The 21,828-nt window shown below is 39.4% G+C and overlaps 1 protein-coding gene across 1 annotated transcript in view; it reads right to left on the reverse strand.

The window, feature by feature from the left end:
• Positions 1–7,855: 7,855 nt before the first annotated feature.
• CFAP47 (cilia and flagella associated protein 47) overlaps positions 7,856–21,828 on the reverse strand; it is a 465,875-nt gene continuing 451,902 nt past the window's right edge. Inside the window, exon 58 of the mRNA XM_044285568.1 lies at positions 7,856–8,100. Coding sequence (XP_044141503.1) covers positions 7,891–8,100 — 210 coding nt within the window. The 3' untranslated portion in view covers positions 7,856–7,890. The remainder of the gene's footprint in view (positions 8,101–21,828) is intronic.

Genomic DNA, 21,828 nt, shown 5'->3' on the forward strand with positions numbered 1-21,828 from the left:
AGCCAATCAGGACAAGCCTCTCAGGGTCATGTGTTCCTCCATATTCATCCTTCCTGTAATTTTCCCTGACAATTTTCACAGTAAAATAATGCAGGTGCCAGTCTGCATTCTACTGTAGATATGGCCACTTGACCATAACAATTGCCATTTATGACAAAGAATCTGAAACATAGCTGAAGCGTCACTGTTGTATGGGTTATTAAAGTCAGTTTCTGTACTGATCTTGCTGGAGTGCTGCCACATTTTTTTTGTTTTTTTATATACACATATTTTAAATGTTACAAACACTAGAAGGTTGTGAGTCATTTTATATCTAGCAGATAAAGCAGTTTTAAACCTCTTGACTTCACAATTCATTCTTTTGATGATAGTACAGGCATGACACTTTGTGCAATAAATCCCAGTTCATTCCATGATTGGGGAATAGAACCATTCATACAAAGACTGGCGGATTTGACTTTAATGATCTGTGACTTTGGCAGATTTATACTATTTTTTTTACTAAGCGTATAGATAGAAATCCTTTGAGAATTTCACTAGTCTCAAATTTAATGCAGTTAACAGCAAAGTTACTTAAGAGAGATAACTTGCATATTATCAGACACAATTGTCTACACATGAATCTTTTCTCTTATTAAAATTCTTTCTGCAAAACATGACTTAAGCACCACGCGGAGTTAGCTGTTTCCCTGGTACTGAAGTCCACCGGCCAGACTGTACAAAATGTATAGCGTGTAATGAATGCAAACTATAAATGCAGAAGTAACAAGTAATATGTTTATAGCCGATAAATTGTGCAATTCCACAAACACAGTGGAATGATTAAATACTAAATCATAAAATGATAAAAAAATAAAAGATGGAGTAGAGTTAACACTCCTGTTTTCTGAGATTTCTGAGTTTGGTTATCTAATCTAAGCAACCACCTTCAATTGCTTTTCAATGGCTTTTGTCTCAAGATAACGCGATGAGTTAAGAAATTTGAGTTAAGAGCTGGAGTGCTAGCCCTGCTACATCTGGTAATAAAAAATGACTGAAGACTAATGAAATTCATGTTATGCTAGAGATACTCAACCATTCCAACTGCTCAACAGAACATACTTTAGTTTTAGCAGGCAACGTGCATAATGCTAGCCAAAAATACTGGCTGTACTAGTGTACAATATTGCTCTCTTTAGTGTAAAGAGATTGTCTGGTTTATAAAAAAAATATAGATATTTTCAAATGTACAAAAGCCAAATCAGGACCCTAATCTTTCAACTGAAGTGGAGAGAGGATACAAATATAAGCTCTCTTTCTCTGTAGGACTCGGCACATCAATGCATTACATAGACAGCCCGTAGATCTCAAGGAACTATGAAATGCTTCATTTCCTCTGTGGTGGTGGTTCTTGTTCCCAGCAAGATTACAGCCGATCACTATGGGTCATTCCAGCAGGACAGTTTGTGATTGACTTATTGTCACCAGACCATTCTAGTAATAACCCCTTAGTGACCAGCCTGTTTGGCACCTTAGTGACAAAGTATTTTTTTCATCATCACATTTCTGGAGCTACTGTATGGCTTTTTTTCCTTCGATGTAGTTACTGTATTTGAGAGCTTGTTTTTTTTAGGACAAGTTGTAGTTCTAGTGACAGTGATTACACATGTTTCATAATGCGGCTTCTTAAATGTCATTTTCATTTGATTTTGTTAAATTAGTTGAAGCTGGCAGCAATTGGGACGTGTATATTTGTGACCAAACATAAGTGATGCCTGCTGCGTTCTGCTATCGACCATGAAGTACTTGAGATTGGACAGCAATCAGTAGCTGCTGGAACTGCAAGGATATTTCAAAATACTAAAATATTTCAAACTGTTACCATTTTCCTGGTCCCATATTAGCTATTATGGTTAGTGGTGGGTCCACAGCAAAGTAGCAGGAACATGATTTTCAGGTGGCTCACACAATTACTGAGGCCACAGAAAATTAAGTAGATTTGCAATAACAAAAGAATTAGACTGCAAATGTAAAAGCCACTGAAGTGATTAAGCAGCTACGTGCTTAAATATCTGACCATAAGAAATCCCTCAGTTTCACTATACAAAACAATGCATTCTCTAATGCTGCCTGTTTCTTTTTCATCTTTTTTTACTTTACATTTTTTACAGTTTTTATTTGCTACATGAAGAAAAATGCATAAAACACCAGATGTAAGAAAGAAATCATATAAGAAATCATACAACTTAAAGGGGTTATCCTGGAAAAGATAATGATAACTTATCTTCAGGATAGGTTATCATTATCACATCAACGGGGGTCCAAGTCCTGGAACCCCCTCCAATCAGCTGTTTCAGGGAGCCGCTGCGCTCACCAAAGCTCTTGAAATGAATGGGGCTGAGCTACAACTAGACCATGTGACCAATGTACAGTGATGTCACTGTCCTAGGAAGAGGCAGTGGGTATTAAGGCCTCTTCTAACAGCTGATCTTCGGGTGTCCTGGGTGTTGCACCCCTGCAGATCTGATACTGATGACTTATCCTATGGATAAGTCCAGGGGCGTAGCTACAGGGGGTGAAGAGGTAGCGGTCACCACCGGGCCCAGGAGCCCTGAGGGGCCCAAAGACCCTTGTATCGCATAAGAAGACCTGTATTATAGACAGTACATGCTGGTCAAGTTACACCTCTGGCTGGAGGTAAGTGGTTAGGTCAAGAATATTTTTTTTCCTTAGGCAGCACAAAGGTTATGTGCTTCCCTCAACCTGGCCAGAAAACACTGATGGAAGGGGGGCCCAAGCTGAACTCTTGCACCAGGGCCCGTGAGCCTTTAGCTACTCCCCTGGGTAAGTCCTGAATATCTTTTAATGGATAACCCCTTTAAGTGTGATTAAAACAAATACAGTCATGTGAAAAAATTAGGACACCCTTTGAAAGCATGTGGTTTTTTGTAACATTTTTAATAAAAGGTTATTTCATCTCCGTTTCAACAATACAGAGAGATTAAAGTAATCCAACTAAACAAAGAAAACTGAAGAAAAGTCTTTTCAAGATCTTCTGTAAATGTCATTCTACAAAAATGCCTATTCTAACTGAGGAAAAAGATAGGACACCCTTGCCCCTAATAGCGAGTGTTACCTCCTTTGGCTGAAATAACTGCAGTGAGACGGTTCTTGTAGCCATCTACCAGTCTTCAACATCGGTCTGAGGAAATTTTACCCCACTCCTCAATGCAGAACTTTTTCAGTTGTGAGATGTTTGAGGGGTTTCTTGCACGTACAGCCCTTTTCAAGTCACCCCACAGCATCTCAATGGGATTCAAATCTGGACTTTGACTTGGCCATTCCAGGACTCTCCATTTCTTCTTTTTCAGCCAATCTTTGGTTGATTTACTAGTATGTTTTGGGTCATTGTCATGTTGCATGGTCCAGTTCCGCTTCAGCTTTAATTTTCTAACTGATGGTCTCACATGTTCTTCAAGCACCTTCTGATACACAGTAGAATTCATCGTGGATTCTATGATGGTGAGCTGACCAGGTCCTGCTGCAGCAAAGCAGCCCCAAACCATGACACTTCCACCTCCATGCTTCACAGTTGGTATGAGGTTCTTTTCTTGGAATGCTGTGTTTGGTTTACGCCAAACATGTCCTCTGCTGTTGTGTCCAAATAATTCAATTTTGGACTCATCTGTCCAAAGAACATTATTCCAGAAGTCCTGGTCTTTGTCAACTTTATCTCTGGCAAATGTCAGTCTGGCCTCGATGTTTCTCTTGGAAAGCAAAGGTTTCCTCCTTGCACACCTCCCATGCAAGTTAAACTTGTACAGTCTCTTTCTGATTGTAGAGGCATGTACTTCTACATCAACAGTAGCCAGAGCCTGCTGTAGTTCTCGAGATGACACTTTAGGGTTTTTGGAGACCTCTTTTAGCATCTTGCGGTCTGCTCTTGGGGTGAACTTGCTGGGGCGACCAGTCCTGGGCATGTTGGCAGTTGTTTTGAAAGCCCTCCACTTGTAGACTATCTTCCGGACAGTGGAATGGCTGATTTCAAAATCTTTTGAGATCTTTTTAAATCCCTTCCCAGACTCATAGGCTGCTACAATCTTTTTTCTGAAGTCCTCTGACAGCTCTTTTGCTCTCACCATGGTGCTCACTCTCACTTCAACAGTCAGGAGCACACCAAACTAAATGTCTGAGGTTTAAATAGGGCAAGCCTCATTCAACATACAGAGTAACGATCTACTAATTATGTGCACCTGGTGTGATATACCTGTGTGAGATCTGAGCCAATTTAAGAGGGAATACATGTGAGGGTGTCCTATCTTTTTCCTCAGTTAGAATAGGCATTTTTGTAGAATGACATTTACAGAAGATCTTGAAAAGACTTTTCTTCAGTTTTCTTTGTTTAGTTGGATTACTTTAATCTCTCTGTATTGTTGAAACGGAGATGAAATAACCTTTTATTAAAAATGTTACAAAAAACCACATGCTTTCAAAGGGTGTCCTAATTTTTTCACATGACTGTATAAAATGCAGCAATATAAAGAGAAATATAACAGTCTTAACTAAGCTTCTGCACATTACAGACAACCCCTTTTATATTTGAGCTGCTGACTTCTGGCACCACCAGTAAATAGCTGATTTTACCTGGGGAAGACAAGACCACCAGAAACAGATCACACAGGGTTGTTTTGGTGAGACAATTATTTTAAGTACAGGCAAGTGAATGCAAATAGCATAGGGGAAATAATGCACGTGCAAGTATGATATATTAGAAGAGTTACCAAAAATTAGAAACAATCAGCTTTTTCTAGAAGTAGAAACACATCTGTCTATGGATTGTGTCTGGTATTGCAGCTCATCTTCACTTACTTGAATGTGGATGAGCTCCAATACCAGTCATAGGGGGTCATTTATTAATAACTGCTATAGCTGGCGGTGGATTTGACAAAGTTATGAGGCGGTGCCTCTACATAACTTTAGTGCATCCAGCGCCAGTCTAAATGTAAGATAGCTTCCTAGCTGGCTTACATTTAGACCATTTTCTATGCCTAAACCAGGCATAGAAAATGATGAATGAGATGGGCCTGCTGGCCTGTCCCTTTCACCATCCACAACACTCACACTTTTTAGACCTGGTGTGAGCGAGGAAAAGTTGAAGATTGCAGTGCAAATAACCTTTGCACCACAATCTGTGCCAGAATCAAACATTCGGGTGCGATGGATGAAGCAAACGCATATCATCCGGACTGAATCCTGACCCTTTCATTTTAATAGGTTTTTGTACAGGAACATCATTTTTCATACACCATTTCTGCGTTCAGGAAAAATTGCAGCATGTTCTATATTCTGCGTTTTTCAGGCCACTCTGGTTCCATAGAAGTGCATGGGGCTTGGTGAATAACAGATTACATCCAGATGCAATGTATTTTTCATTACTTGTCACTAGGAAATGTAGAGTATTATTCTTCAGTTTTTTCACACGCATGAAAAACACATTAAAAACTGATTGCACCCACACAGAAAAAACTGAAATACTGAACCAATTGCAGACAAAAGTGACTAAACTTGCGTGCAAAATGAACAGAAATCACTATCATTTATGTGAAAGAAGCCTAAACGGGTTGTCCACTTTTTACTATTGATGATATATGCTCAGGATAAGTCATCAATATCAGATCAGTGGGGGTCCGACTTATATGAGCGCTGCTCTTCTCTGTTTACCTGCTCGCCACAGCAAATGCAGTGGTGAGCAGGTGTAATTACAATACAATACATTCTATGGGACGGCTCTATCTGTTCAAGTGAATGAGAAGGCGCTTGAAATTACGCTGCTCACCACTGCAATTGCTGAGGCAAGCAGGTAAACAGAGCAGAGAAGGCAGTGCTCCTATGAGCGCTGCCTTCTCTTCAAAGAGCTGATCCTTGGTGATGCTGGGAGTAGGACGCCAACAATCTGATATTGATGACCTATCCTAAGGATAGGTCATCAATAGTAAAAAGTGGACAATCCATTTAATGCATGCGGACATAAACATATATCTAAAGCATGAGGGGTGTGCCACATGTTGCAGCTGTGCCTGTAGAATAACATGCAGAAAGTGGTGCCCTTAATACAGTGCAACCGGTGATGCCAGCCCTATTATTACTGTCTAAAAAAGATGGGGGTAATTTTATTTGTCTTCTAATTATTTTGTCTTTTTGGCCATTTTTTTTTTTTTTTAGTCTTTATATCATTTTTCTTCTCACAGTGACCTGGCATCAGGATTATGGTTGAACATGCTTTACACAGACACAGTAAATGCTTACATTTTGAGACATTAGTCCAAGCCCATGACCTTTGACTATGACTATAGACCCTGAAGACATCTGAGATAAGACCTGATGTTTTTACACTATGAAAATTTGAGTTTTTGTTACCAGTGAAACTAAACCGCTGAAAGCAAAGGGAAGCGTGAAATCAGGCTTTGAACAAAATTATTTGCGTTTCCAATAGAAAAATAAAAACTGCTTCCAATAGAAAATAAAAAAAGTTTATGGCTGTTGAAATTTAAAATGAAAAAAGGACAGACTTGTTTTTCACTTATTATTTATATTTACTTTACCGTACTTTTCTTATTTATTTGTATATACTTAAATAGATATTAATATTTTTTTCTATTCAATATTTTTCTATGTATTTGTTTTGCAAATTGACAACAGAAAATATAGGTACAAAACATTAAAATCTGCAATAGTAATATTGCTCACATCTTAATCGGTATTAAAATGATATTTTTTTATATAGTTTACCTTACCATTAATTTCTAAATGAATAAAAAAATGAATTCATACTATATTCTTTATATCTGTGTTAAATAGTCTTAATACTCATCGAGTTGCCAATAAGCACTCTCCTTGCAGTCTTTTATGATCTAATACAGGATATCAGATACATGACAACAGGGGAAACATGTAGTTATAATTGTATCACCTACATAGAGGAAAAAGACCCATCTATTCAGTAAACCGATATGACGCAACACTACATAAAATTTGTTCTATAAATAGTACATTGAATGAACATTGTACATGCATGTCATTTGGGGAAATTATTCCCATCACATCAATGTGCATGCCTAAATTAATTAGCATCTAGTGTCATCTACAGAGATTTCAAATACCTATTAACATCTTCCTTCAAGACTTACAAGCCTTAACACTGCAAAGAAAAATCTGTAGTCTATTCTCAAAGCTATATGCTGTTGTCTGGTAAATGATGGACACCATGAGGAACACCCAACAGATCTCATTGGCTTCTGTCACAGTGGCATAACGTGGGTTGCCAACGCCTGGGGCCAGCCAGGTATTGCACCCCCTTTTTGACTCTCAGTGGTGCTTGCTGAGCGCATGGGAAATGGCTTAAAGGGGTTGTGCCACCAATCCACAGGAGCTAGATTAAGTGTTTGATAGCTGAACATCCAACCGCTGAGACTCCACTGATCATGAGAATGGGAACCTGCAAGTGTAACTGAAATGCCCATGAGAATGGAGTTGTGGTGCGTACACATGACCACCACTCCATTCACTTCTATGCATCTTCCTGAAATGCTAAATTGGGAATTCTCATAGAAGTGAATGGAGTGGACAGACCCCTGTCCAGGAAATATATTACATGGTGGCCATTCAAGGATTGCTTGAGTCCAGTAGAATGGAATAAGCTCCAATTCAGGTTCTGTGTAGGGGACTACCCACCAGGATGTTCATATGCTCTATAAGGACATACAGACAGGGGTTTTTATTTTGTGAGACAACTCTTTAAAATAATGATACAGAAAACAGGAAAAGACATTGCAAAAGTTTTAATGTAAATACATGGGTTGTGACATACTGTATATTTTATACAATGTAAAAAGAAATTAGTTTACAAAGAATTTACTTTGTGCTGAACATTAAAGAGGCTCCCTTAACTGGGGAAGACACTGCTGTCGTTGTAAGTTTCAAGTTTTCGCGTAAAAAGTTACGTTTTTGACAAGTCATTGATTTTCTCATACCCAAGGAACATATTTTCGGGGAGACGTTTGTAGGTGGAGTGGTTTTTGGAGGAAGTCCATTGATTTCATAAGTCCATTGCATAGACGATGACTGTAAAGTAAAAAAAAAAAAAAATAAATCAAAACAATTCAAAATAACTCATGAATAAGATGTTTTTCAGACTAGTAAATCATTTTTTCACTTTCCATAGCAAATTGTTGCCTATGTACCCATTGTGTGACTCCTTTAAAATGTGCCTTATCTGTCTGGCAGTCACAATCTGCTATGGTCCACTCTGTATTTAACTGTTATAGAAGCTTTTGACTGTTACTTTTATAGAGCAGTGTTATAAAAGGTTCCTATCACTCTTGTGGAGCACTGTGACTGCCTAAATTATGAGAAAATTCTGTCTGTTACACTCATGGAGCACTATGACACCTTATACTATGAGAACACTCTGGCTATTATTGTCATAGGTCACTGTGACTGTCCATGTTATGGGACTACTCTGGCTTCACTGTTATGGAGCACTGTGACTGCCTGTATTATGAGAACAATCTGGCTTTCACTATCATGGGGCACAACAACTGTACATATTATGGGACCACTCTGGCTTCAATATATGGGATACTGTGACTCCCTGTATTATGAGAACACTCTAGCTGTCATTGTCTTAGGGCACTGTGACTGTCTGTATTATGGGACCACTCTGGCGTCACTGTCATGGGGCACTGTGACTGCCTATATTAGAACACTCTGGCTGTTGCTGCCATGGGGCACTGTGACTGTCCATACAGTGGGACCACCTTGGCTGTCACTGCTATAGGGCACTGTGACTATACGTATTATTAGGAGTACTCTGGCTGCCACTGTTATGGGGTACAATTAATATTTATGGTAGCTACAGTTTTGTAGTGAGCTTTTGGGTAGGTAAGTTGCTATGGGTGTTGTCAATAGACATATCTAGGAAAAGCCGAACTTTCATACATAAAGATACTATGTTGGGACAAGAGTGTCAGAACACACATATTCTTAAACTCGTATGTCTCCCACACCAATAAAGATGGACTTTTTCACAGTGTTAATTTGATTCATTTTCAAATTGAAATGAAATTCATATTAATAAATATAATTCTTTTTTTCACTGAGTGGATATTTCGTAAACTAGACTTGCATATTCTCTTAACACAGTGTGCCAGCATGGTTTTTTTTGTAAACAATTTAGATTACTGTAGCATTACTCTTCATGACGACGGACCTCCAATAATTCCTGATTCTTCCCGTTGACATATTTCCATTGCATTACATTGCACACTTTCCCCATTGTTTATATAATTAACAGGATTAAAAGGAGTCTGTCGCCAGGAAATTTTCTGTTAAACCAGGCACAATGTCTTGTAGGTCTAGCTGAATGTAACAACTTTCACTTAGTGATCTGTTGCTTCAGTCTGGAGAAAATGTACTGGAAGTAAGGAGAAGGAGGGTCTGGCAGAGGAAGCTGGAAGAGCATGAGTGCACAGAGTGACTTGGGCCCAACCCTTCATGCACTTAACTACTCATTTGCTTATTGATTAAAAATACTTTTTCTCCAGAATGAAGCAACAGATCACTATGTGACAGGTATTCAGCTACTCTACAAGACACTGTGTCTGGTTTATTGGTGATTTTCATGGTGACAAGTTCCCTTTAAGGAATTCCAATCTAAATTATCCATACATAAGTCAGTGTACAAACATAAAAGGGGTTGCCCAGCCGGCAATATTCATGACCTATCGTCAGGATAGTTTATCAATATCTGATCGGCAGAGGTCCGACACCCGGGACCTCCGCCGATCAGCAATTTGAAGAGGATGCAGCACACCATGTGAGCACCGCTTCCTCTTAATTACGCTGCACTGTCTCGGAAGTTCAGTGTAATACAAGTACCCGCTCCATTCAAATGGAGCGAGTGATTGTAATTACACTATGGCACCGATCCACAGGAGATAAGATGTAGTGTGAAGACAAGGAAGTAACGACTGCATGGAACGCCACATCCTCGTCAAACAGCTGATCAGTGGGTGTGTTGGGTGTCGGACCTCCACTGATCTGAACAACCTCTTTAGCTAAAGTTATCTATAACAGAATACTCAAATTATATAGTCAATATGATTGTACGTATAAACTGAGTTACTGTATGATTTAAAAAATAAGGTTTAACAGTTAAAAATTGGTAGTGTTTTTAGATCCTTTAATACACTGCCTGGCTCAAATAATAACTGAACCATCATCCATAATGCAGATGGCTTTTCACATTTACTATAATACCAAGGGCAGAGAATAGAAAAAAGGTTATGAGGAGAGGGCTGTAAAAAAAGTGTAAGATAATAACATCATATAATTTTAATGACCACACGTTGGCCTATTAAGTTTCTGCAGTATTATTTTAGAATAATTTCTATAATTGCATAATGAAAATACGCTGAAGGTTTTTTAGGGATATAAAAAAAAATGTTAATGGTAATAACCATATTTAACATGGTTTTTATGTAATCTGGTCCTTAAGTCTAAATACAATAAAGACAAATTTTTGTGGCATAATGATATTTTCTAAGCGGTTTTCAACAGCATTTGGACATTTTTAATTCTCCTATCTGTTATCTCAGGTCCAAATTGGTTATATTTTCCAGCCTTTAGGTATCAGTGACCAATCAGAATTACAGTAATGGTAATAACATATGATATATATATATATATATATATATATATATATATATAATATAAAATGTGCAATGCATAATATATCAATACAACCTATACCTACTGTATGTGTGCACCATTCTTTGCATGGCTTTGCAAAAAATATTTGATAGAATATTTTGTAGGCAAGAAGCACCTGGGTTTTATACAGTATGAGAGTGGTGCCCATCTTTAATTTTTGTTGTTCACATGATCTTAGAGTCTTCTCATAGGAAAGACACAGCCTACAATATATTGTTCATCATAGTATCATATATCATATTCTCCACACTCGTAATACAATGCTGTAGAGCATTATATTGGCAGCCTGTGGCCACCACCATGCCCCCTCCCCCAGACAGGCATGAGCGCCGCTACACTCACCCAGATGTTGCTCCGGTGGTCCAGACCTGCCCGGACCTTGCTCTGCAGCAGTCTGCCTGGCAGCCAGTTCCCTGTGTCTGCCCCTTGCAGGCTACACCAGCATCTTGCTGGCAAAGGCCACTTACTCCTACCCATATGGCGTGCACGCTCACTCTGGCTCTTAAAGAGCCAGAACATGCACACCTTAATTTTACCCAGCCAATGGCAGGCCACATACAGACATAAGCATATATACATACACTGCTCTTATTCATTCACACTCTGTGCACACAAATTAACGTACATCCGTCATCATAACCCTCCCTCACTCCCCCCACACACACTGATCTCCTTGCTTCACTTGACCAATTATCGCCACTGTGGGTCGGCCACTTCGGGAGGTCTTTATTAGTCTTGGATAACCCCTTTAAGATTCTGCAAGATTATCTCCACAGGTCAAATGACTCAGGGGCGGACATACCGCCTGTGCAGCCGGTTCAGTTGCACAGGGGCCCAGCAAAGCAGAGGGCCGTTTCCAGTGGCAGCAGAGTTTTTTTTATTTCATTTATCTTATTATTTTCTTCACTCCCTTTCTCTTGCAACAGGGTAAACTGGTCGTCAGGGGGGGGGGGCACAATTAGGACTTACTGTGCATCTGCTGGCGTTCTGCTTAAACTCCATAGATGAAGGACCTGCGATTACATCACAGTCATGTGATCTTTTCAACACTGAAAGTGGTGGTAGGACCTGTGATGAGGTCACCATCCTGTGACCAGTGCAGAAAGAGGCAGCTCAGCAGTGGAGGACTGTAATGTCATGGAATCAATGTATGTGCCAGAGAAATGCTGGGAGATGTGGTTCTCCCCATTATACCTCCTCCCTGCTTAGTGGGAGCGAAATATTTTATTTAACTGGGACTGTATGTTAGAGGGACTGAAGGGAGGGGAGGGTTGTGAGTTACATGGGACTGTATGCTATAGAAGACTGGGGGGACAGGACTGGTGCTATTTATATGGGACTGGATATAATAGAGGACTGGATGGAAAGGATTGACGTTATTTACATGGTACTATGTGTTGGAGGGACTGAAGGAGGGGATTTAAGTTATTTACATGGGATTGTATATTATAGAAGACTGAAAGGAAGAGAGGTTATTTACATGGGACTGTAAGATATAGAAGACTGGAGAGAGATGATTGGAGTTATTTACATGGGACTGCATGGTAAAGAAGACTGGAGGGAGAGTAGTGATGTTATTTACATGGGACTGCATGGTATAGAAGATTGGAGGGAGAGGACAGGCATTATAATGTATGGGGGCAATCCAGAGAAGATTATAACTCAAGGGGGTATGACAGGAGGCATTATAATTACAGGAGGAAATGCAGGGGGCATTATAAATACTGTGGGCAGTGGTGGCGGGCATTACCACTACTGAGAGCTCTAGAGAAGTGCCTTATAGATTGGCCTTATATCTATAAGGGTTGTCCTACAGGGGGCCTTATAAGTACTGAGGGCACTATAGGGAGCCTTGTGACCACTGGGAGTACTATGGGGAGGCTTATTTCTACTGAGGGCTCTATGGGGGCACTATTATTATTATTATTATTATTATCAGGCACAATATGGAGATCATTACTACTAAAGGAGCCACTCTTGTAGAGCATTATCACTATTGGGGCACTGTAAGGGCTCTATTACTAATAAGGCTACAATGGGAGGGAATTACTATTGGTGGGACTTTGAGGGCCACTATTACTATTGACAGCAGTCTGGGAGGACTATTACTATGGAGAGACTAATTGTATGGCACTATTATTTCTGCAGTATAGTGTATGTGAACATTGGGGAGCACAGTAGGCACATTACTAGGGGTAGTAGCTGAATAACTATGTTAGGGCACCAGGAAAGTGGGTGATGGAAAGTGAGGAATCTAAGATGTCTGTGTTGCAAACTCTGCAGAGGCATGACGTGGCTCAAAGATGTTGTCATGGAGGTCTTGGCTGAATGGAGAAGATGAGGAAAGTGAATGTCTGCATTAGAGGAGACATCACTGGATTTAAGAGGTATGGGGCGCTAAGTGCTAAGCTGAATGGTCGAGCAGCAGTGAGCGGAGGATGCGGTGAGGTGGTGTGTGAGAATCGCAAATATTAATCGCGAATATCGGCACTTCGAGAATTTGTGAATATTTAGAATAAAGTTATATATTTGTAATTTTGAATATTCTAGATTTTTTTTCTTTTCATCAGTAACCTCCCTACTTGCTTGTGGGCCAATGAGAAGGCTGCAATGTATTTGTCTGAGCTTAGCAACATCCCTAGCAACCAATAGAAAAGTTGCCTACCCCTTACTATATAAGAACCTCCCCAGCGGCCATTTTCTACAGGTTTTTAAAGTTCTGAGAGAGACAGCAGTGTCATTACTGTGCTCTGTGCTTTCCACTCATTACATTAGATAGATAGATAGATAGATAGCTTATCTATATACAGATAGTTAGTGGGAGATAGTCAGTGTAGGTTAGATCCTGATATAGTGTAGCTGCTGCAGTGCAGTGTATTAGGTAGTGTGATAGGTTCTGCTGTCCATACATATATGCAGACCTGCTAAAATGTGGAGTTTCATGTATTGCGCCAAAATATTCGCATTGTTAGTGCTGATTAGCGCAATCACGAATATATTGGAGCACTCTAACTGCATATAAAGCCATTTTTAATGTTCTGCCGTGCCAACCATTTTATCCAGTCTCAGGAAACTTCTAGCAGCTTTGAAAATGTAGCCAAGTTGACCCACGCCGGTATTTTGTGCGCATTACACAAATTACATTGCAGATTTTTTGCAATAAAGAAAATAATCTCGAATTTGCGAATATATGATGAATATTCGCCCAAATATTTGTGAAATATCGCAAATTCGAATATAGCCCCTGCCACTCATCACTACCTATAACACAGGCTGACCTGTTACATGTGCATTTGGCAGTTGAAGGCATCTGTATTGGTCTCGTGATCATATAAAAATGATGTTTTATTATATGTAAATGAGCCTCTAGGAGCAACGGGGGTGTTACCATTACACCTAGAGGCTCCGCTCTCTCTACAACTGACACTCCCTGTCTACTTTGACAGGGCTTGGCAGTGAAAATGTCATCACACCTGGCCATGTCAAAGTGCAAAGAGCACAGCGGTTATAAAGAGAACGTAGCCATTAGTCGTAATGTTAATACCCCCTTTTGCATATAATAAAACATAATTTTTTACAAGATGTTTTTTTATTTGCACGTATATGTTTATATCTGTATTTGTGTATTTGGGGGGGGGGGGGGGGGGAATCTTTGCACAGAGGCTCTCTGCTGTCTGTGTCTGCCCCTGCCTAGCATCTATGCTGAACAGGCCTATAGACCTCTATAGAGGCATCCTTTTGGAATCTGTTGGGTATGTATATTTTAGTGTACTTTTCATAATGGATCTTAAAGTAGAGTGTCCTGCATTTTTCTATACAGTGGAGCACCACAAAAAATTATATACTACAGTATATTTTTTTGCAAGGGGCGTATTGACGACATATGGTGTACAGCGGTATATGATGGGGCTTTATGTTTGACACTGGAATATTTCTTCTCTTATTTCTGTAATAGAAAGTACTAAACCCTGAGTTCTGGAGAACAATTTCTGGTTTATCCTCAGTGCCGGCTTCTATTGCCTATTAATGAACTAATGCCTGATTATAGTAGCCTCACTTCAATCAAGCAATGTGCTGATTCCAATCTGTACAACAACTCTGGTTTTAATAAGCCTTTAACCCAGAGGGGATCCAAATTGCTTTGTTAAGTGAAGTTGAAGGTGAAACAGTTTATCTTTTTTGGATTCATGAAAATGTACCCTAGGGTTATGCTCACTGTGAATATGATTCATTAACCTTTGTTAAATCTTAGTACAGATCTGAAAAGCTGACCAAATTTAACCCTATGCATGCTGTACATGCATTCCGATATACAGAATGCTGTGCTTGTCTTATTCTATGCAAAGGGGGAATTAATTGAGTAAAAAAATAATAATAATAACTTTCATTTTCATCTTAATGACTAAACAGGAAACCAGTCAGACTTAAATTGTCAATCTGCACAGGAAGATGAGAACTATACAGTGAGTCATGGAAGTGTTTGTCATATCGACACTTATTTTTCTTTCTATAGCCTTATACATGTTGTTACAGATTTTAAAGGCACGGAGCATTTAAAGGCTACTTACTGTACTTGTCCAGCCATAATTATTTTACATTTAAACCGTTTTTCAGGGAGATGGATGTTGGCGGTTTTCTTTTTTTTTTTAAAGGGCCAGGATGGGTTAATAATAGAAAGCATCACTCAACTCATTTTTATTCTGCTATGGCCATTCCAACAATACTCTGCTCTCTGCTTCCTGGTCCTGGCTCAACACACAGGAAATGGGAGGATATGATAGGAGCAGTGTGGGCATTTTCAGCTATTTCCTCTTCGTTGAGCTGAGACCAAGAAGCAGAGACCTCGAAGATCCTAGAGCAAGGCTAAAATGGCAGCAGCAAGAGATCAGTAATGAGAAATAGATCAGCAGCAACATTTCAACTACTCTGAGTCTTTATCCAGCATAACTACTCAGAGTAGGCAAAACATTGCATCCATACTGGTGAATAAACCTGAATAATTGGAATCAACATAGAGTGCTGCAATATTCTCATTACTGATTATCGGGGGCATTACTGGCTAGGACCTTACATCGCAGGTACCACTATTTATTGGACTTAAAGACTGTTGCCAGAAATCATAAGTGCTGATACACTTGTTTTTTTCTAGCAGCACCAGATCAGTAAAGTGAGTAATCTTTTCATTTTTAACCTATTCTATCTCATTAAAAAAATATGTTACTGGACAAACCTTTTAATCATATGTAATACAGAGTTTTGGAGTTAGAGGTTTAAACCATTAAGGCCAAAGAACCCAAATCAATTGCTCATATAGTGTAGTCTATTTAGAGATAGAGCCGGCTTTATCTTGACTTCTATAATGTCAAGATGGTCACTTCAGTGCTATCTATTATATTACTGTAAGGAACCAGTCAATATAATGTTGGCTACAGGTGTACAAGGTAATACATAAGACCAATGTCATACAATTGATAAACTATACATATGTGACGTACAATATGGATAGTTACTAGTAAAGCATAACAATGTATCTCCCCCCATAAAGTGGTTTATAATATAATGTTTGGATGTGAATCTAATAGTCTCCAGCTGTTGCCCACATTTGCTAAAATTTAAGATGCTGCAACTGATTGCTATTGTCTTTCGACATCATAAGGAATATGGTTTATTGCTAGAATATGCAATAACTTTCTGATGAATTGGGAACCCAAATTCCACTCCTCCAACAGTCCTCAGAATGAAGGAGGTGCCTAATCATGTTATGGCATACACTAGCTAGAGGCACTAATTATTCAGACACCCTGGTTTTTCCACTTCCATAAGTTAGGGGAAAACAAGCGAGAAATAACCTTTCAATTTTAAGAGCTCCTTTGGAAAATGAAAGGCGGAATCTGATTGGTTGCTATGGGTAACAAATCCAGTTTTCCTTTACACCAGATTTAATAAATCTCGCCCTATGAGTCCATGAAAACCACTGGCATCACTGACTATTGGTAGGGAAAGCTCTGGAGATTCATTTCCTGCCTAACATGTGGGAAATAAATGACACACTTAGGGCACAAAAATGGACACACAGATCAACAACAGACCCTTCACAGCCGAAACACTGAACGTCATGTAACTGGCCATGTCATGGATGTATGAATAAGACGTAATAAGGCTTGGTAGATCTAGACAGTCAAGTAACTGGACTGCCATTTTTCTAAAGCAATTTCTATGCCAGGTGGTAGTTAAATAATAATATTATATATTAACAGTCTATTGGGGAGATTTATCAAAACTGGTGTAAAGGAAAACTGTCTCAGTTTCCCATAGCAACCAATTAGGTCTCACCTTTCATTTTTTTAGAGCTCCGTTGAGAAATGAAAGGTGGAATCTGATTGGTTGCTATAGGCAACTAAGCCAGTTTTTCTTTACAGCAGTTTTGATAAAATGAATATTCTAAGTAAAGTTTTTAAGAAAATTGGATACATTTTTTTGGGATATAATTTTTTAAGTCACTTTATGTATTCTACTTTCTCATTGTTTCAGTTTTAAAAAACAGTCTAACTTGGCTTTCTTACTCAGGCCATCCATAGTGACCAGAGAGGGAAGGGAATGTAAGAGCATTACACATTACACTGATAAGTGCAATGCTCATTTGTGGCATCTTTATCTAGGCCTATCAAGAGAACTATAGCTGCCATACTACACATGCTAACTAGTTGAGTCCAAAATGACAGAAGGCAGGGACATCAATACCAGCACATGTAGCACATTATACCACCCCAGCAGAGCCAAATACCACAGAGCATCTCAATATACTGCCCCAGTAGCACAAAATACATCCCTAAAGACTGGCCAAAAGGAGGGCTCAGGCGGCCCCATGATCATTGGCCCACCGGGAAGTTTCTCTGTAGAGTATATTGCCAATCTGCCCCTGCTCGTGGATGTAGTCAAACCTCACCAACTAAAGTTACACATCACCTCGTAATCTGGCCCTCTCCTTGCGGGTGTCCCTCAAGGCTCCATCCTGGGAACCCTACTCTTCTCTATGTACACCTTTGACCTGGGACAGCTCAGAGAGTCCCATAGCTTTCTCAACCACTTCTGTGCTGATGACATTCAAATTTACCTAAGTAGTATCTACAAATCTTCCTTCTGCTTCCTCTAAATTGTTGTGATAGCATAAAATGTTAATACCAGCAATATCATTCAGGTTTCACAGATTTACAAGAAGGTGTCATAAACAAATATTTTTATATGAGAATGTAGGTGATAAAGCAAACTAGTGAGAAATTCTGTGTTAGAAAAGGCCTTCAGGATACGAGATCTCATGTTTACACACATAAAATGATTGTGAAGTAATCACTTCAGTTATTTAAATAACTTAGCAATTTATTATTTTGCAATATGATTGCTGTCTTTTGGAATTTATGGCCAAAAGGTTGCTTTTCAACTTATCAGTGAACTTAATAAGCCTACACTGTTTAATCCCCTATTACACTGGTCACAGTCACCTTACTGATGACTAGCGTACGTTGCTAACTCGGCTTGATTACTGTAGCGGCATAGCATGGGTACCAGGGGCGTGCCCTGAGCCCAACATGCCTCTGATAGACCCCGCCCAGTCCCACCTCCAGAAAGCACCATTCAGAGGGGCGTGCGTGCATTGTGGGGCGCGCACCCGTTAATCTCCGACCGCAAGGCATGTCACATACTCTGGTCACATGGGAGGTCACATACCCCACTACATGCCTCCAGGGGGTGGAACTATCGGCTGCCCGGGCATGTTAAATATGCCATAAGGAATGCCGAGTTTAAAAGCTGCCATAAGCAGGAGAAAAGGAGCCCACACCATGCGCACATGGACATGGATAGAGGGCTGTTCATTATAGACATCAGCCAATGACCTGATGCAGTCCCCTGATGACTTGGCTTGTCACCAATGAAACGCGATGGAATGTTTGTTAAACTACTATCAGGGTCTCCCTGCTGTTTTCCTTGATGAAGCTGGGCAGTCACATATCTGCATAGGGAGATGCAGGGACATCTAGTTAGGAACGGCTCAGTGGGGTCGCCCTTCTGAGGGTGAGCATATTGCTCCCTGGGCAGCAGAATTAATTCAGGTTAAGCAGGGATAACTAGGGTAAGAGACCCAGCATTTGGAGCCATGAGACCCTCACTAGGTGCCACAAAATGACACTATGGTAAGACAATTCTTTTTCTCTGCACTGTGAACCATTGCACAAGCGTGCGTCACTTTTATCTACTTTTCTACATGTTTATGGGCCCACAGGTACCAAACCTGGTATTTTTGGGGTAAATATCTGTTTACTTATACATCAAGTTAACAGTGCAAATTATGAAAAAGTATGTCATTTATATATCTAACCACAATGTGAAGTACAGAGGCCAACTGAGGAATAGAAAAACAGTATTGATGAGTGACTAAGTGGAGGAAATTACATCTGCTACATGGAAGGCCAAACAGTAATGTAAAATAAAAATCACAACTACAGAGGGAAACTGGTGAGGGAGAATAAGGGGATGAAATTAGGATGAAAAAGTGTGGGAGAGGTGAGAGGACCAAGTTAAAACACCACACGAATGGTCCTTTACACAGGTCAATTTAGAGGCAATTCTCCAGAATCAACCATTGTTCCCAATAATTGCCTGATCATTGAGAAGAGGGGAGTGCTGAATTTACATGCAGCGATCATCTACTCTATATGGGGATAAATGATCGCTACAGCAATTTCTCATCCTGAAAACAGATTTAATGTTTGTGGGTAAATGCTCCCTGTTTACATAGGACTATGTGCTGTCCATAAACTATGATTTTGGATGCAGACAAAAAGATGTGATCACCAGATGAATGAACATCGGATGATCAGCATCACTTTTTCACGGGACCATTATCAGGAATGAGCATTTCTACAAAATGACATCCTCTATAATTGTCCCAAGGTAAGATGAGTAGAAGCATATTTAGGGAGTGAACTGTTAGTCAATTTTGCATGTCTGAGAAGCACCTGAAGAGTAATCAAGGCAGACTTGTGTTTTTTTAAAAGCTGGTCAAAGTGAAGGTGGTACTGCAGCTGGACTGATTTGCACTGAATTTATGAAAATGTGTATGCCTACTAATGTATCTGGAGAATTATTACTTTTCAAACCAAAAAGTCCAATATATGCCTGATAGGTGACTGCTGCCAGAAATTATTCCTTTTTCACTGAAGTGACTTTAACTAGGTCTTCTTGAGACCACACATACTTTTTTGTCACTTTTCAAATTTGATGCAGCATGGGAAAAGTCACATATTCTAGTTTGAATTTGTTTCATGTCATGTTTGTGACAGTTTTGACACAGTTTATGTCCATAACTAATGTGAACTGCTTAGTCAATGTAGTCATGTAGCATTCCTTGCAGAGAACTATACAGTAGCCAATGAGACTTCCACCTTCTTCAGCCTTCAGAGGTCAATACTTTTGCTCTTCTCTGAGTTGGAAATCCTACTTGAGCTGTATTAAGTCCTTATTACTGTCTTTATTTGATCACTGATCATTTATTATTTAGATAATATAATATTGCATAATGTACAGCCAACATTCTGTTCAGAAATCAGTGAAGTTAACAATAGCTTTACTATGTATATTTTTGGTTAGGTGCAAATATCATAATAGGATGCTCTGGGCAAGCTTATGGACATAATCAGTGGACTGAGTCAGGAATGAAACATTGAAATACACAGTAATTGCCACTATGCTGTAGCTAGGCTCAGCACATCTTTTTGGAGTACTGTAGCTAGACCCAGCACGACTTTTAAAGATGAATCAATATGTTAGCCATAAAAGTCCCCACAGATATTATCATACATATTTACAGAAATAGATCTAAGCAAGAACCACCCTGGACTTTTGGCAAATATGTATTCATATTCATTGCCATTCTTTCTTATTTTTTCAATCCCTTCTGCTGTGTTTTTGTTATGTCAAGTGGTTGACAGAAAATAGGCAACTTTTGGTCTTCTAGACTAAGTAGAAAACTGCCTCAAGCTCCATTCGCATGGTGTTCTATACTGGGATAAATGTAGAAAATTGTGCATATGACATGCAGTACATAGGATATTGAGCACAGAACTATTGTATGTACTATATATACCATAATATGTGCATGAAGTCATCCTGTACAATAACATTCTATGTAACAAATTCCACTGAGAATGAAATAAAACAGACGTCCATCTCTAAATTACAATGCAGATAGCTAAGTGGCCATGGCAAACATGGAATGCATTTATTTAAGTGTTGGCATGATAAACCAAGTTCACAGAGGACAGACCACCAAAGAATTTGGAGGAACTTTACAGGAACGTGTTCCTTATGATTAACTTGAGGCACCAGCTTGCTTTGTTTATCATGACTTTCTTTTGTGGACAAGCTACATATTTGGTTTGTTTGGTTTGCTGTAGTAACAAGCCGATTCCATTCTACTAGTATACAGCTTAAGACAAAGCAGAATTAACAAACACTAAAACTTATTATTTAATTTTAATAGATCAATAAAATCTAAAATCATTACAATAAACTTTTAGACTGATAATTTTGAAAGAAATAAAAATCATATGCTTGGATAGATGGACTTACACTCACCTAAAGAATTATTAGGAACACCATACTAATACGGTGTTGGACCCCCTTTTGCCTTCAGAACTGCCTTAATTCTACGTGGCATTGATTCAACAAGGTGATGATAGCATTCTTTAGAAATGTTGGCCCATATTGATAGGATAGCATCTTGCAGTTGATGGAGATTTTAGGGATGCACATCCAGGGCACGAAGCTTCCACCACATCCCAAAGATGCTCTATTGGGTTGAGATCTGGTGACTGTGGGGGCCATTTTAGTACAGTGAACTCATTGTCATGTTCAAGAAACCAATTTGAAATGATTCGAGCTTTGTGACATGGTGCATTATCCTGCTGGAAGTAGCCATCAGAGGATGGGTACATGGTGGTCATGAAGGGATGGACATGGTCAGAAACAATGCTCAGGTAGCCCATGGCATTTAAACGATGGCCAATTGGCACTAAGGGGCCT

This window comes from Bufo gargarizans, chromosome 3 (genome assembly GCF_014858855.1).
Source record: "Bufo gargarizans isolate SCDJY-AF-19 chromosome 3, ASM1485885v1, whole genome shotgun sequence".
In the NCBI taxonomy this organism is placed as follows: domain Eukaryota; kingdom Metazoa; phylum Chordata; class Amphibia; order Anura; family Bufonidae; genus Bufo; species Bufo gargarizans.